This window comes from Heptranchias perlo, chromosome 6 (genome assembly GCF_035084215.1).
Source record: "Heptranchias perlo isolate sHepPer1 chromosome 6, sHepPer1.hap1, whole genome shotgun sequence".
NCBI classification, from domain to species: domain Eukaryota; kingdom Metazoa; phylum Chordata; class Chondrichthyes; order Hexanchiformes; family Hexanchidae; genus Heptranchias; species Heptranchias perlo.
The window spans coordinates 5,841,909-5,857,435 of record NC_090330.1 but is presented as its reverse complement, the minus strand read 5'-3'; the positions used below and the strand labels follow the sequence as shown (position 1 = coordinate 5,857,435).

Below are 15,527 nucleotides of genomic sequence, written 5' to 3'. Positions count from 1 at the left end.
AACTCTCCCCAACGCCCTACCATTAACGGAGTAGGTCCTGGCCCGATTTGATCTACCAAAATGCATCACCTCACATTTATCTAAATTAAACTCCATCTGCCATTCATCGGCCCACTGGCCCAATTGATCAAGATCCCGTTGCAATCCCAGATAACCTTCTTCACTGTCCACAATGCCACCAATCTTGGTGTCATCTGCAAACTTACTAACCATGCCTCCTAAATTCTCATCCAAATCATTAATATAAATAACAAATAACAGCGGACCCAGCACCGATCCCTGAGGCACACCGCTGGACACATGCATCCAGTTTGAAAAACAACCCTCTACAACCACCCTCTGTCTTCTGTCGTCAAGCCAATTTTGTATCCAATTGGCTACCTCACCTTGGATCCCATGAGATTTACCCTTATGTAACAACCTACCATGCGGTACCTTGTCAAATGCTTTGCTGAAGTCCATGTAGACCACGTCTACTGCACAGCCCTCATTTTATTACTGATGCTATTATCATCCAAAAAAAACACCAGTGTAAAAACCTATTTCTGAATTCATGCAAATCTTCTGTACTTCTCTAACTGCATGATTAAAATTCATGTTTTGCATTTCATCCTGATCTCCATTTTAATACAAAAACAAAAATGGCAGAATAGCTTCAGTTTTTTCCCTAAAATAACATTTTTTTAAAAATGGATAAATGTGACAATATTACACTCAACACTTTTTCATAGCCTGTTCTCTCTCTCTCTCTCTCTCTCAATCCTATAATTTGTGGCAAATATGCAATAAAAAAGTAACCAAAGAATAGCAACTCAGGATTTTAGAAAAGCAAATGCGACTTTAGCTGAATAAATAAATGAGCTCTCAGGACTGGCACATTCACTCTGGAATTAGGCCCAAAGGGGAAAATGCCCCTGGCTGCTCTCGGGATTTTAAGCATTTAAGCCGCCCCTCCCCTGAACCCCAAACCCCTGCCCCCGAGCAACTGTTCACCTTAGCACTGCACCACTCGGTCCCTCTCTCTCTCTCTCTCTTCCTCCCCCCACCCCCGGTGGCACTCTCCGATAACGTCGAAGGAAACAAAGTCACAAAAGAAGAGGGTAGAATTTCCTCTTCGGGCGCAATCAGGAAATTGTGCCCAAAATGCACTCGAAATTCCGCTGGTTAGATTAGGCTTCAAGTTTCCGCTAAAATTCATTTGCATAAACGTAAAATCTTCCATGAACCAGCGCAATCGGGCAGCGTAATAGAGCATAATCTTTTCCATTAAAAAGTATTCCTAGGTGTATTAAAGAGCGGTGAGCTGGTGCCGTTTGATTAATGCAGCTGCAAATGGGCTCAATCGGCAAAATTAAGCATTTTTAAATGAGATAGTCACTAATAAATCCAATAGGGAATTCAGGAGAAACTGCTTTACTCAGAGAGTGGAACTCACTACCACAAGGAGTAGTTGAGGTGAATAGCATAGATGCATTTAAGGGGAAACTAGATAAAAACATGAAGGAGAAAGGATATGCTGATAGGGTTAGATGAAGAGGGTGGGAGGAGGCTCGTGTGGAGGATGAACACCAGCATGGACCAGTCGGGCCGAACGGCCTCCACCTGTGAGTAACCTGATTTAAAATCACTGAAAATGACTTTTAAAATAAAACTATACTGAACCATTTAATAGTTTCATTGGTGTACACGAGTCAATTTCTTTGTAAATTAAATATTTTTTGATACGATAAAAATTTTAAAACGTGCCAATTAGTGCCTCTAAGGAAATGAGTGTAATTTGAAGAGCCTTCCCGAACCAGGGCAATCTCCCAATTTTGACCTGTGGGCGTGGCCTGATTCGGGCAAATTGAATCGTGAACCAGCAGAAAAGATTCCGGGAAAACACAGAACGTAAGTGGTTCGAGGCGTAACTCACTTCCGTTTTGAAAAAAAAAAATCCCCCGTTCTTTTGCGCTGGTTTGGCCGATTCCGCCCGAGTTGTGTTATTACTGGGGTAAACGGGCGGAGACCCGAGTCCTCCCCAGGGTATCTAGGACAAAACAAAAAACGTGGCTTGCAAGTGATCGAGGGATTGTAGTTGCAGGGGACTCTGCCCAGGAAAGTGAATCGCCCTCCGTGTCACAATGGCAATGCCTACAGGATGGCGAGTTATGAAGCTGGAGATTGGAGCAGTAAATATTAAAGAACAGTTGGCGCGGGAGGTGAAACATTTAAGAAACAGAATCGGACGCCACAATGGGGTGGGGAGGGGAAATTTTTGGATGAATGGCCTCCCTCATCTGTAATTATCTCGTGATGGTGACAGAAAGTACAGCACAGAAAGAGGTCATTCGGCCCGACTGGTCCATGCTGGTGTTTATGCTCCACACGAGCCTCCTCCCACCCCTCTTCATCTAACCCAATCAGCATATCCTTCTATTCCTTTCTCCCTCATGTGTTTATCGAGCTTCCCCTTAAATGTATCTATGCTATTCGCCTCAACTACTCCTTGTGATAGCGAGTTCCACATTCTAACCACTCTCTGGTTAAAGAAGTTACTCCTGAATTCCCCATTGGATTTATCAGTGACTATCTTATATTTATAGCCCCTAGTTTTGGTAAAATTAAAAGTAATCTGACCTCAATGTCTGATCTTACACACCAAGGGAGTAATTTACAGGAACCTGAATTAAATCTACAAGAATTTTTATGGATTTATGGACTGAATTCAAAGACTTATTATTTTGATTTGCACTTCCTGCAGGGCAAATATTTGTTTAAGAAAGATCATTTGTTAAGTTTTAATTCTTTCCCCTGCCCCCCCTTCCATTTCATTGTTGATGCTGAGGGCCATAGTGCCACCATGGCAACTGGTATGTTCTACCAGTTAATTTTCTACCAGTTAAAAATAAGTCCAGAGGCCTGCGGTTACTAAAGAGGGGGCAGATTTGGCTCTGCATTTTTAGTTTAAATTGTTTGAGACCCCACGGCAAGTTGCGAGACCCAAAGGTTGTGGTTTTCTAATAGTGTTGGATGGCAAGGTCAGGGGTCATTTGTGCCGTCTGTAGTCAGAGCGCTGGCCGGGGTCCAGCAACGTGAAACCGCCTTTGATCTATCATCTCAAATCGCTTCCCACCGACAGAAACAGACCTCCACTGTCTCTCGTCAGTCTGTCTGACCTCCAGTGGCTGACCAGCTGCAATTTCTTCCAGTTAAACACCAAAGCCTTCGTCTTCAATCTCCAGCGCCACTGATTCCAAACCCCCACCTCCCCGGCTACCGTCTCGGGCTGAACCAGACTGTTTTTGCAACAGGACCGAGTCACCACAGCCTGGAATGCGCTGCCTGAAAGGGCGGTGGAAGCAGATTCAATAGTAACTTTCAAAAGGGAACTGGATATATATATATATATATCTTGAAAAGGAAAAATCGGCAGGGGTATTGGAGGGGGCAGGAGTGGGACTAAGTTGATAGCACTTTCAAAGAGCCGGCACAGACAGGAACGGCCCCCTCCTGCGCTGTTCGATTCTAACTCCGCACAATGAAATGAAAGGGAGGCAGTGGGTTTTACTGCCACTTACTTGGCATAAGCCTTCTCCACCAGGGCGCTCCAGAACTCGTTCCTGGAGTTGGAATGACAGTAGATCAACTGGCCGTTCACCGTCGGCAGGCGGTCGTCAATCACCACGTCGACCCACTCTCCGAAACGCCAGAAGCGGAAATGGAAAATTCCAGCGTAGTTGTTGGGCCTGTCCACTGCCCATTCCTGCTCCCTCCAGTTCGGGATTACCTGTTTGCCCAAAAGAAAAAGAACACAAATACGTTGGGCAGGGGGAAGGGGGAAGTCACCAGGTCAGCCTTGCTACCGAGTCACTTAACTCTGTACTCGCCGGGTTCCAATGCTAACGTAGAAGTCACCCCCTTTCCAATCCCTCCTCCCCGTCTCGGCATCGTGGGTGAGCCACTGCCAACCATTTGCCCCGTGCAGCAGGAAAACCCCTGGCACCTGCCCGCCATTGGGGGCCACCCAGAACCCCAACTCCCAGAGAACCCGCAGCGCCCTCTTTAGTAAGGAGACCAATCCCATTTAAAAAAGAAAATGACCTTATCTTCTGGGGTTCAGGACACTCCTTTGCTCGACACCCTGGTGGGGCCTTCTCACGCTCATCCGAAGGCCGGTATGCTTCGTGTTTTTTCCCCCCCCCCAATTCATTCATGGGATGTGGGCATCGCTGGCACCACCCCCCGCCCCCACCCAACTCACTGCCTGCTACATGTGGGAGAACCCTCACCACACGGGCTGCAGCGGTTCGAGAAGGCGGCTCACCACCACCTTCTCAAGGGGCAATTAGGGAATGGGCAATAAATGCCGGCCTCGCCAACCATGCCCACATCCCATGAACGAATGAAAAAAAAACATAGGAACAGGAGTAGGCCGTTCAGCCCCTCGAGCCTGTTCCGCCATTCAATTAGATCATGGCTGATCTGCATCTTAACTCCATTTACCCGCCTTTACTCCATATCCCTTGACACCCTTTGCTAATGGAAATCTATCGATCTCAGTCTTGAAAATTTCAGCTGATCCCCAGCACCCACACCCTTCGTCGTTGGGGGGGGGGGAGAAAGAGAAAGAGTTCCAGATTTCCACTACCCTGCGTTAAAGTCGGTTTCACTTGCTGCCTTTCTCGTCCTCTTCAAAAAGGCCCGAGTTCTTTAACCGTGGCTTCAGTCACCTCCGCTCTCCAAACTCCCTTGTTTCCTCTTCCCTTGTAAAAGTACTGGGAGATATTTGCCAACTTAAAAATACTGCCTAAACGGAACACAGGAAGAGGAACAGGCCACTCCCCAGCCCCTCCAGCTTGCTCTGCAGTCATCACCTTCGTAACGAGGGCGGGAGGAAAGCCAAAAGAGATTTAAAGGAACGACTTACCTTCTGCCACAAAGCATCCCTCGAGGCTAAGCACGAACAGGCAGCCACGAACCAGCAATTGCCCAGCTGACCCTGGTTCAAGTCATGGGCACTCATCCCGTCAACAAAGAGGTGAGGGCTAGTGCAGATCTCCTGTGGAGAGAGGGAGAGAAAATAAAATATCAGCTCCGAGAGAGTCAGAATCCTACCTCAATTATTAAAATTATTCCTCATTGATTGGCGCACGGAAGTCTAGTCTTTGTGTTCCAAGGCTGCGTTTCTGCTCGCCTATCGTCTTGCCCACGTGGAGCTGACGGTTTAACGTCTCATCCGAAAGACGGTACCTTCGGCGTTCCCTCAGTACGGAATTGCAGCATCGGCCCAGATTATGGGCTCAAGTCCTGGAGTGACTTTGAACCTAATGAGGGAGAGGCAAGTGTGCTACCACTGAGCCAAGGCAGGCACTTGAATAACTAACTAACTGCTTCAAAAAAAAAAGGCTCCGATTTTAACCCCTGCCCAGCGGGAATAGCGCGTGGGAGGGGTTAAAATTTTAAAATTCGACCTCCCGGCCTCCAACTCCACGACTCCCCGGCCGTTTAAATTTTTTACTACTCCAAAATCAGGCAATCGACGAGGCTCTCGCCAAAGGCTGGCAGGGGTCTACTTAACATCCAATAGTGGTGGTCCGATGATATCGGGCAAACTTAGCGCTGGCTTATTATAGCCGCAATTTTTTTTTAAATTGCGGGCCATCCCATAATAGTGACTGGGAGCCAACCTGGAACCTCCAGTCACACATTTGGAATGCGTACTAATGGGGAGTGCCACCTTCACGCCTCTGCCCAGTGCCCCCCAAGCTATTCCTGCTATGTGCCCACCCTCCGCCACCGCTGGCACTGACAAGGGCATGGTAGCCTGGTGGTTATGGTACTGGACTAGCAGCCCAGAGGTTGGGAGTTCAAATCCCACCACGGCAGGTGGGCAAACTGAAATAGTTAAATCTGGTGATTTGTGGGCTGGCACCTAGAAAAATGACCACGAAAGTTGCCGGATTATCGGAACGACCCAACCTGGTTCACCAATGTCTTTCGGCGGTGTCCAGGGGAGGTTAATCTTCAATTCTCGGACAAACTGGGAGGGTTGGAGCCCTACAGCCATATATTGGCACTTTACATCAGGGGTCACTGGACGGCCACCTGAAATCGGGAACCTTGGCTGATTTTCCCCCGCTTACCCTAGGGATATTGATGCCAACTGTAGCACCCCGGTTGAGATCAGCAAAGGCCAAGGATCAAACCTGGGACCACATTGCTCCTGTGGGGCTCAGTGTCGCAGCATTTCTGAGCTATTGCAAGGAGCCGAAATAATACAACTTCAAAAGCAGGGGACCAATAGACATGGGAGTGAGGCACAGGCAATAGGTTGGTTAACTGGTCTGATCTCGGGAGGTCACTCGGTGGGGGGGAATCTGTGACGAGTGCTGCGGCGTCATCAGTCGGTATAAAACTAACAGTGAGCTTTAACAAGCGTCTTCCATGGTCCCTTTTCAAAATTGGGAACATTTTGTAATTCCCCTAATTTTGTTCCCAAACTGTTTACCATTTAGAAAGAGATTTTGATCTAAAATCGGTGTTAAATCGCCTTGTTTAACAAAAACGTTTAGAAAGTAATTCAGGCACAGTTGCAATCAGGGATGAGCCAGACAGGCAACTAATTTATTTTACTGCTTTAATCACAGTCCCCCTCACAGTTATCTGAAACCATTATAAGCTTCCAGACAAATACCGTCTATCAATCAAGTATTCACCGAGCTGGCTGTAGCAATAGAGCAAATTACACACAACCAGCACAGAGAGACTAAACCCATCACCTGCTGTCAGCCATCAGCACCCTGAATACTCCTCCCCAGCCCTGTCCCAAACAGCACTCCCCAGATCACAGAAAAACACATAGAATAAAGAGAGAGAGAGAGAGAGAATGCTGGAAGTGACAGCAGGTCAAAGCAGTTTGCATCTGCAAAGAGAGAAGAAACGGGTTATAAAACTTTTCAAGGTGTGTATCCTTCACCAGTTCTGAGGGCAAGTTACACGAGAGGGGGAGTGGGGGCAGGCAGAGAGAGGAGGCAGGCGGGCAGAGAGAGAGAGAGAAAGAAAGCAGGCGGGCGGGCAGGCAGGCAGGCAGAGGAGGCAGACAGACAGACAGACAGACATAGACAGACAAACAGACATACAGAGAGCATGCAAAAGAAAATGAGAAATCGATGGTTTCCACAAAATGCAATGAGATAAAATGACCAGATAATCTGTCTCTTTAGTGATATTCATTGCGGGATACATATTGGCCAGGAATCTGGGGAGAACACTGATTTTCAAATAATCATAGAATCATAGAAAATTTACGGTACAGTAGGAGGCCATTCGGCCCATCGTGTCCGCACCAGCCGAAAATGAGCCACCCAGCCTAATCCCACTTTCCAGCACTTGGTCCGTAGCCCTGTAGGTTACGGTACTTCAAGTGCACATCCAAGTACTTTTTAAATGAGTTGAGGGTTTCTGCCTCTACCACCCTTTCAGGCAGTGAGTTCCAGACCCCCACCATTCTCTGGGTGAAAAAATTTCTCCTCAGCTCCCCTCTAATCCTTCTACCAATTACTTTAAATCTATGCCCCCTAGTTACTGACCTTTCTACTAAGGGAAATAGGTCCTTCCTATCCACTCTATCTGGGCCCCTCAATTTTATACACCTCAATTAAATCACCCCTCAGCCTCCTCTGTTCGAAAGAGAACAACCCCAGCCTATCCAATCTTCCCTCAAAACTAAAATTCTCCAGTCCTGGCAACATCCTCGTAAATCTCCTCTGTACACTCTCTAGGGTAATTGCATCCTTCCTGTAATGTGGTGACCAGAACTGTACACAGTACTCAAGCTGTGGCCTAACCAATGTTTTATACAGTTCCAGCATAACCTCCCTGTTCTTATATTCTATGCCTCGGCTAATAAAGGAAAGTATTCCAGATGCCTTCTTATCCACCTGTCCTGCTACCTTCAGGGATCTGTGGACATGCACTCCAAGGTCCCTTTGTTCCTCTACACCTCTCAGTATCCTCCCATTTATTGTGTACTCCCTTGCCTTGTTTGCCCTCCGAAAATGCATTACGTCACACTTCCATTTGCCACTTTTCTGCCCACCTGACTAGTCCATTGATATCTTCCTGCAGTCTACAGCTTTCCTCCTCACTATCAACTACACGGCCAATTTTTGTATGATCTACAAACTTCTTAATCGTGCCCCCTACATTCAAGTCCAAATCATTAACATGTATCACAAAAATCAAGTGACCTAGTACTGAGCCTTGCGGGACCCCACTGGAAACAGCCTTCCAGTCACAAAAACACCCGTCGACCATTACCCTTTACTTCCTGCCACTGAGCCAATTTTGGATCCAACTTGCCACTCTCCCTTGGATCCCATGGGCTTGTACTTTTTTGACCAGTTTGCCATGTGAGATCTTGTCAAAAGCCTTGCTAAAATCCATGTAGACTACATCAAATGCACTACCTTCATTGATCGTCCTTGTTACCTCCTCAAAAAATTCAATCAAGTTAGTCAGACGCGACCCTCCCTTAACAAATCCATGCTGACTATCCTTGATGAGACATGCCATGGGATCTTTTACATCCACCTGAGAGGGCAGACGGGGTCTCGGTTTAACATCTCATCCGAAAGACGGCACCTCCGGCAGTGCAGCACTCCCTCAGTACTGCACTGGAGCGTCAGCCTGGATTACGAGCTCAAGTCCCTGGAGTGCGACTTGTGCACCACCACATGAGATTGACCACTCTAATATAAACGCAGTGCTGGTGGGCAATGCTCAGTTGTTGGGTTCCTCAGATTGAGCAGATACCTTCGCCCTAGTACTAGCATTTCCTGCACACTGTGTAAAGATTGTTAACCAACTAGAAAAAATGAACAAAGGGACTAAGCAGGAAATACATGTACTGAAATGCCATGATGGACAGATTCAAGTCACACCCTAGAGCAATACAAGGCCGATCTATTCAAAACTGCCACCACAAACCTATCCAACACCTCCACAATCAACAGAAACATCTACACAGTCAGCTGTCTAGAACAGCAAACGACTCAGCTCCTGCCTACCTCGAGCCAGCAGGTTGCATCTAAAGACTGCACGGAAGTGTGTGTGTGTGTGTGTGTGTGCATATACGTGTGTGCGAGTCTGAGTGTGCATGACTGAATGTGAAGGTCTCAGGGATGAGGCATGTAAAGATGTTTACACAAGATTAGGGCTCATGGGATTGGGGGTAATATATTAGCATGGATTGAGGATTGGTTAACGGACAGAAAACAGAGAGTAGGAATGAACGGGTCATTTTCGGGTTGGCAGGCTGTAACTGGTGGGGTGCCGCAGGGATCGGTGCTTGGGCCTCAGCTATTTACAATCTATATTAATGACTTAGACGAGGGGACCAAGTGTAATGTATCAAAGTTTGCTGACGATACAAAGTTAGGTGGGAAAGTAAGTTGTGAGGAGGACACAAAGAGGCTGCAAAGGGATATAGACAGGTCAGGGAGTGGGTGGCAAGGTGGCAGATGGAGTATAACATGGGGAATGTGAGGTTATTCACTTTGGTAGGAAGAATAGAAAAGCAGAATATTTGTTAAAAGGTAAGAGACTAAGAAATGTTGGTATGCAGAGAGATTTGGGTGTCCTTGTACATGAATCACAGAAAGTTAACATGCAGGTACAGCAAGCAATTAGGAAGACAAATGGTATGTTTACCTTTATTGCAAATGGGTTGGAGTAAGGAGGACTTGCTGCAATTATATAGGGCTCTGGTGAGACCACTCCTGGAGTACTGTGTACAGTTTTGGTTTCCTTACCTAAGGAAGGATATACTTGCCTTAGATGCAGTGCAACAAAGGTTCACTAGATTGATTCCTGGGATGAGAGGATTGTCCTATGAGGAGAGATTGAGTAGAATGGGCCTATGCTCTCTGGAGTTTAGAAGAATGAGAGGTAATCTCATTGAAATGTATAAAATTAGAAGCCTTGACAGGATAGGTGCTGAGAGGATATTTCCCCTGACTGGAGACTCTAGCACTAGGGGGCATAGTCAGAAGATAAGAGGTCGGCCGTTTAGGACTGAGATGAGGAGGAATTTCTTCACTCAGAGGGTTGTGAATATTTGGAATTCTCTACCCCAGAGGGCTGTGGATGCTCAGTCGTTGAGTATATTCAAGACTGAGACTGATAGATTTTTGGACTCTCAGGGAATCGAGGGATATGGGGATCAGACAGGAAAGTGGAATTGAGGTAGAAGAAGCAGACTCGAGGGGCCGTATGGCCTGCTCCTATTTCTTATGCTCGTGCTGGGACAAGTAAACTTCACAGTGTGTTCTCGCGCATATTGTGTGAATTTCATTTTATGTATCCTGTTCTTGGCATAAACCACACTGTACTCCACCCACACCCAAGAACAGTCATAGCACAAAATAAAGGTCAGTGTTACATAATAAAAAGTGGTAAATGCTGGAGATAAGCAGGTCAGTCAGCATCTGAAAAAAAAAGAGCGACAGGGAGAGAGACCTTTCATCACAACAACTCTGAACGTGGGGTCTACACTTGACATGTTGACTCTCCTCAGTTTCCAGATGTTGACAGACCTGATGTGTATCTCCAGCACTTTCTGGTTTGACATCAAATTCCATGACTTGCATTTTTTTTCCCCGTTTAACACAAGCAGTAAATATTGGCCAGGACTCCGGGGAGAACGCCACTACTCTTCTGCAAAATAGCGCCATGGGATCTTTTACGTCCGCCCGAGAGGGCAGACGGAGCCTCGATTTAACGTCTCATTCGAAAGACGGCACTTCCGACAGTGCAGCACTGAAGTGCCAGCCCAGGTTATGCACTCGAATTTACAGAATGGAGCTTGAAACCACAATCTCTGACTCAGAGGCAAGAGTGTGCTACCCACTGAGCCAAGGGCGACAGCTCAAATGGTATTGGTGTTTTGCTCACTATCTTTAGGAGTCTGAGAGTATTTTTGCATAACTTTCCTTCAGATTTGGGTGGGTTACACTCCATGACAAGATAGACTGTACATAGCCTGTGGAATCAGGTGCTTGAATGGCTGTTTATTGCTCCTATAATCTTCATTATTGCTCCTATAATCAACATGTCAAGTGTAGACCCCACGTTCAGAGTTGTTGTGATGAAAGATCTCCCTACCTGTCGCTCTCATTTGTTCCTAGTTGTCCACTGTTCTATAATAATATTCCCTGTATAGGAAACACCAACACGTTGTCTATGAGTTTTCAAGGAGTGCCTGGCTGCCTCGGGAAAAGATCCAGATTCTAATACAAGGGATGAGGGACTTCAGTTATGTGGAGAGACTGGAGAAGCTGGGGCTGTTCTCCTTAGAGGCAGAAACCGCCAACTCATTTAAAAAGTACCTGGATGTGCACCTGAAATGGTCCATAGCCTTGTAGGTCATGGCAAGTGCTGAAAAACGGGATTAGGTTGGGTGGCTCATTTTTGGCCGGCGCGGACACAATGGGCCGAATGGCCTACTTCTGTGCCGTAAATTTTCGATGATTCTCGAGCAGAGAAGGTTAAGGGGAGATTTAATAGAGGTGTTCAATATCAGGAGGGTATTTGATAGAGTCAAAGGTGGGTTTATCTTAAACCAGAGGACACAGATTTAAGATAATCGGCAAAGCACTAGAGGGGAAACGAGGAGAACTTTTTTTTTTCACACAGCGAGTTATGATCTGGAATGCACTGCCTGAAAGAGTGGTAGAAGCAGATTCAATAATAACTTTCAAAAAGGGATTTGGATAAATAGTTGAAAAGGAAAAATTTGCAGGGCTGTGGAGAAAGTGTGTGAGGTGGTAGGGGTGAGTGGAGTGGGACTAATTGGATAGCCCTTGGATATCACAGGCACGATGGGCCAAATGGCCTCCTTTTCGCTACTGCAAGATTCTATGCAATCACAATCTCAATAGCTCTCACTATTACTTCAGAACGCTGCTGCTGCTGCTTTATTAGGGAAGACAAAGCAACAGCTCAGAGGGAATCCACGAGCAATGAGTCATCAAGTCGGCTTGGCTGGAGATGGGTAAACAACTGCATGAGCCTTGTGGCTAGAAGTCTCATCCCTGTGGAATTCCAGGCAGGGAATCTGGATCCATCATCCTTTCAATTTCCAATTATTACTAAAGTCACGCTTAACGTGTAGAGTGGGGCACACCTACTGGGATTGGGTGGAAGAACTCGCATGAGACGCTGCACCTGTTATCTACCGATAGGCAAAACTAAATCGGAAAAGGATGCCTCTCGGCATCTGGCAGACAGATACACCATTTTGGGTGAAACCGTTTGTTCAGAACGCGAGCACACCTGCCCATCTACAACACTCATAAGGTGACAGCCCCATTATTAACAACTCAAGGGAACAGAAAACCAAAAGAACAGCCATCGATTCAAGGTGACTGTATTTTTTTAAAATAATGAATTCAAGATTTTAATTCGTGCTTTTCTTTCTGCCCCAGAGTTCAGGCTGGAAACCAGCACCTTCCCCGCTCAGTTGATGCTGGCATCCTCCTTCTCCCCCCACCCCCGACCTCGCCCTCCACCCCAAAGTGAAAATCACACTGGCTTCCCTCCTTCACCAGAAGCACTTCTGCCCCTTTCCCCTCTCTCCCCTTCATTACCTTCGATTTTCCCCAACCCTCCATTGCCATTCAGTTAACCCCCCCCCACTCTCATTGCCATCAATTTCATCCTTCCCTGCCATCCACTCCCCCCTCCCCATCCCATACATTCTACCCCCTTCCCTTGCCTCCTTCCTCCCCTTGGCATCCATTTAGCAACCCCCTCACCCCGCCCTACCGCAATCCAGTGTCTAATGCTCTTCTAGTGCTAATGGCCCTGGCTATGGACACTGCAGATGGGAACACCCTGTCTGGCGCATTAGCCATCAGACAGGAGAAAGGGAACAACCACAACAACAACTTGCATTTATATAGCACCTTTAATGTAGTAAAACATCCCAAGGGGCTTCACAGGAGCGATTATCAAACAAAATTTAACACCGAGCCACATAAGGAGATATTAGGACAGATAACCAAAAGCTTGGTCAAAGAGGTAGGTTTTATGGAGCGTCTTAAAAGAGGAGAGTGAGGTATGATACGGGCAGCAGAGTTTTGGATGAGGCTCAAGTTTACAGAGGGTGCAAGGTGGGGGGCCGGCCAGGAGACCGTTAGAATAGTCAACTATGGAGGTAACAAAGACATGGATGAGGGTTGCAGCAGCAGACAGGCTGAGACAAGAGTGGCTCGGTAGTACCACTACTGACCGAGCCCTGAAGGACATAGCTGCCAGACTGGGTCTGTGACAGGTGGTGAGCAAACCAACACGAGGGAAAAAACTACTTGACCTCATCCTCACCAACCTACCTGTCGCAGATGCATCTGTCCGTAACAGTATTGGTAGGAGTGACCACTGCACAGTCCTTGTGGAGATGAAGTACCATCTTCACACCGAGGACACCATCCAATACGTTGTGTGGCACTACCACCGTGCTAAATGGGATAGATTCAGAACAGAACTAGCAGCTCAAAACTGGGCATCCATGAGGCGCTGTGGGCCATCAGCAGCAGCAGAATTAAGACAGAATTAACAGAGCTAAGCGATTCCACATCCAATGGATCAGATCAAAGCTCTGCAGTCCTGCCACCTCCAGTCGTGAATGGTGGTGGACAATTAAACAACTAATGGGAGGAGGAGGCTCTGTAAACATCTCCATCCTCAATGATGGCAGAGTCCAGCATGTGAGTGCAAAAGACAAGGCTGAAGCGTTTGCAACCATCTTCAGCCAGAAGTGCTGAGTGGATGATCCATCTCGGCCTCCTCCCGATATCCCCACCATCACAGAAGCCAGTCTTCAGCCAATTCGATTCACTCCACATGATATCAAGAAATGGCTGCGTGCACTGGATACAGCAAAGGCTATGGGCCCCGACAATATCCCAGCTGTAGTGCTAAAGACTTGTGCTCCAAAACTAGCCGCAGCTCTAGCCAAAACGTCCCAGTGTACAGCTACAACACTGGCATCTACCAGACAATGTGGAAATTTGCCCAGGTATGTCCTGTCCACAAAAAGCAGGACAAATCCAATCCGGCCAATTACCACCCCATCAGCCTACTCTCAATCATCAGCAAAGTGATGGAAGGGGTCGTCGACAGTGCTATCAAGCGGCACTTACTCACCAATAACCTGTTCACCGATGCTCAGTTTGGGTTCCGCCAGGACTACTCAGCTCCAGACCTCATTACAGCCTTGGTCCAAACATGGACAAAAGAGCTGAATTCCAGAGGTGAGAGTGACTGCCCTTGACATCAAGGCAGCATTTGACCGAGTGTGGCACCAAGGAGCCCTAGTAAAATTGAACTCAATGGGAATCAGGGAGAAAACTCTCCAGTGGCTGCAGTCATACCTAGCACAAAGGAAGATGACGGTGGTTGTTGGATGCCAATATCTCAGCCCGAGGACATTGGTGCAGGAGTTCCTCAGGGCAGTGTCCTGGGTCCAACCATCTTCAGCTGCTTCATCAATGACTTTCCCTCCATCATAAAGGTCAGAAATGGGTGTTTGCTGATGATTGCAGTGTTCAAGTAACGTGTGCCAAGTAACATTCGCACCAGACAAGTGCCAGGCAATGACCATCTCCAACAAGAGAGAGTAAAACCACCTCCCCTTGACATTCAATGGCATTACCATCACCGAATCCCCCACCATCAACATCCTGGGGGTCACCATTGACCAGAAACTTAACTGGACCAGCCATATAAATACTGTGGCTACAAAAGCAGGTCAGAGGCTGGGTATTCTGCGGCAAGTGACTCACCTCCTGACTCCCCAAAGCCTTTCCACCATCTACAAGGTACAAGTCAGGAGTGTGATGGAATACTCTCCACTTGCCTGGATGAGTGCAGCTCCAACAACACTCAAGAAGCTCAACACCATCCAGGACAAAACATTGGCACCCATCAACCACCCTAAACGATCACTCCTTTCACCACCGGCGCACTGTGGCTGCAGTGTGTACCATCCACAGGATGCACTGCAGCAACTCGCCAAGGCTTCTTTGACAGTGCATCCCAAACCCGCGACCTCTACCACCTAGAAGGACAAGAGGAGCAGGCACATGGGAACAACACCACCTGCACGTTCCCCTCCAAATCACGCACCATCCCGACTTGGAAATATATCGCTGTTACTTCATCGTCGCTGGGTCAAAATCCTGGAACTCCCTACTTAACAGTGGGAGAACCTTCACCACACGGACTGCAGCGGTTCAAGGCGGCGGCTCACCACCACTTTCTCTACGGTAATTAGGGTTGGGCAATAAATGCTGGCCTTGCCAGCGACGCCCACATCCCATGAACAAAAAAAGAGGAAAAAGAGGGAAGAAAAAAAAAGAGGGAGGGAAGGAAGGAAGAAAAGGGAGGAAAAAAAAGGGGAGGAAAAAAAGAGGGAGGGAAGGAAGAAAAGGGAGGAAAAAAAGAGGGAGGGAAGGAAGAAAGAAAAAAAAAATTTTAAAAAAGGA

General features: G+C 47.2%; 1 protein-coding gene across 3 annotated transcripts in view; it reads right to left on the bottom strand.

The window, feature by feature from the left end:
* capn5a (calpain 5a) overlaps positions 1-15,527 on the bottom strand; it is an 86,795-nt gene that overhangs the window by 30,287 nt on the left and 40,981 nt on the right. For all 3 annotated transcript variants that reach the window (XM_067985672.1, XM_067985671.1, XM_067985670.1), the window contains exons 3-4: positions 4,910-5,041; positions 3,561-3,769 (exon numbers count right to left, since the gene is read on the bottom strand). In XM_067985672.1, the coding sequence (XP_067841773.1) occupies positions 3,561-3,769; positions 4,910-5,041 (341 nt within the window). The remainder of the gene's footprint in view (positions 1-3,560; positions 3,770-4,909; positions 5,042-15,527) is intronic.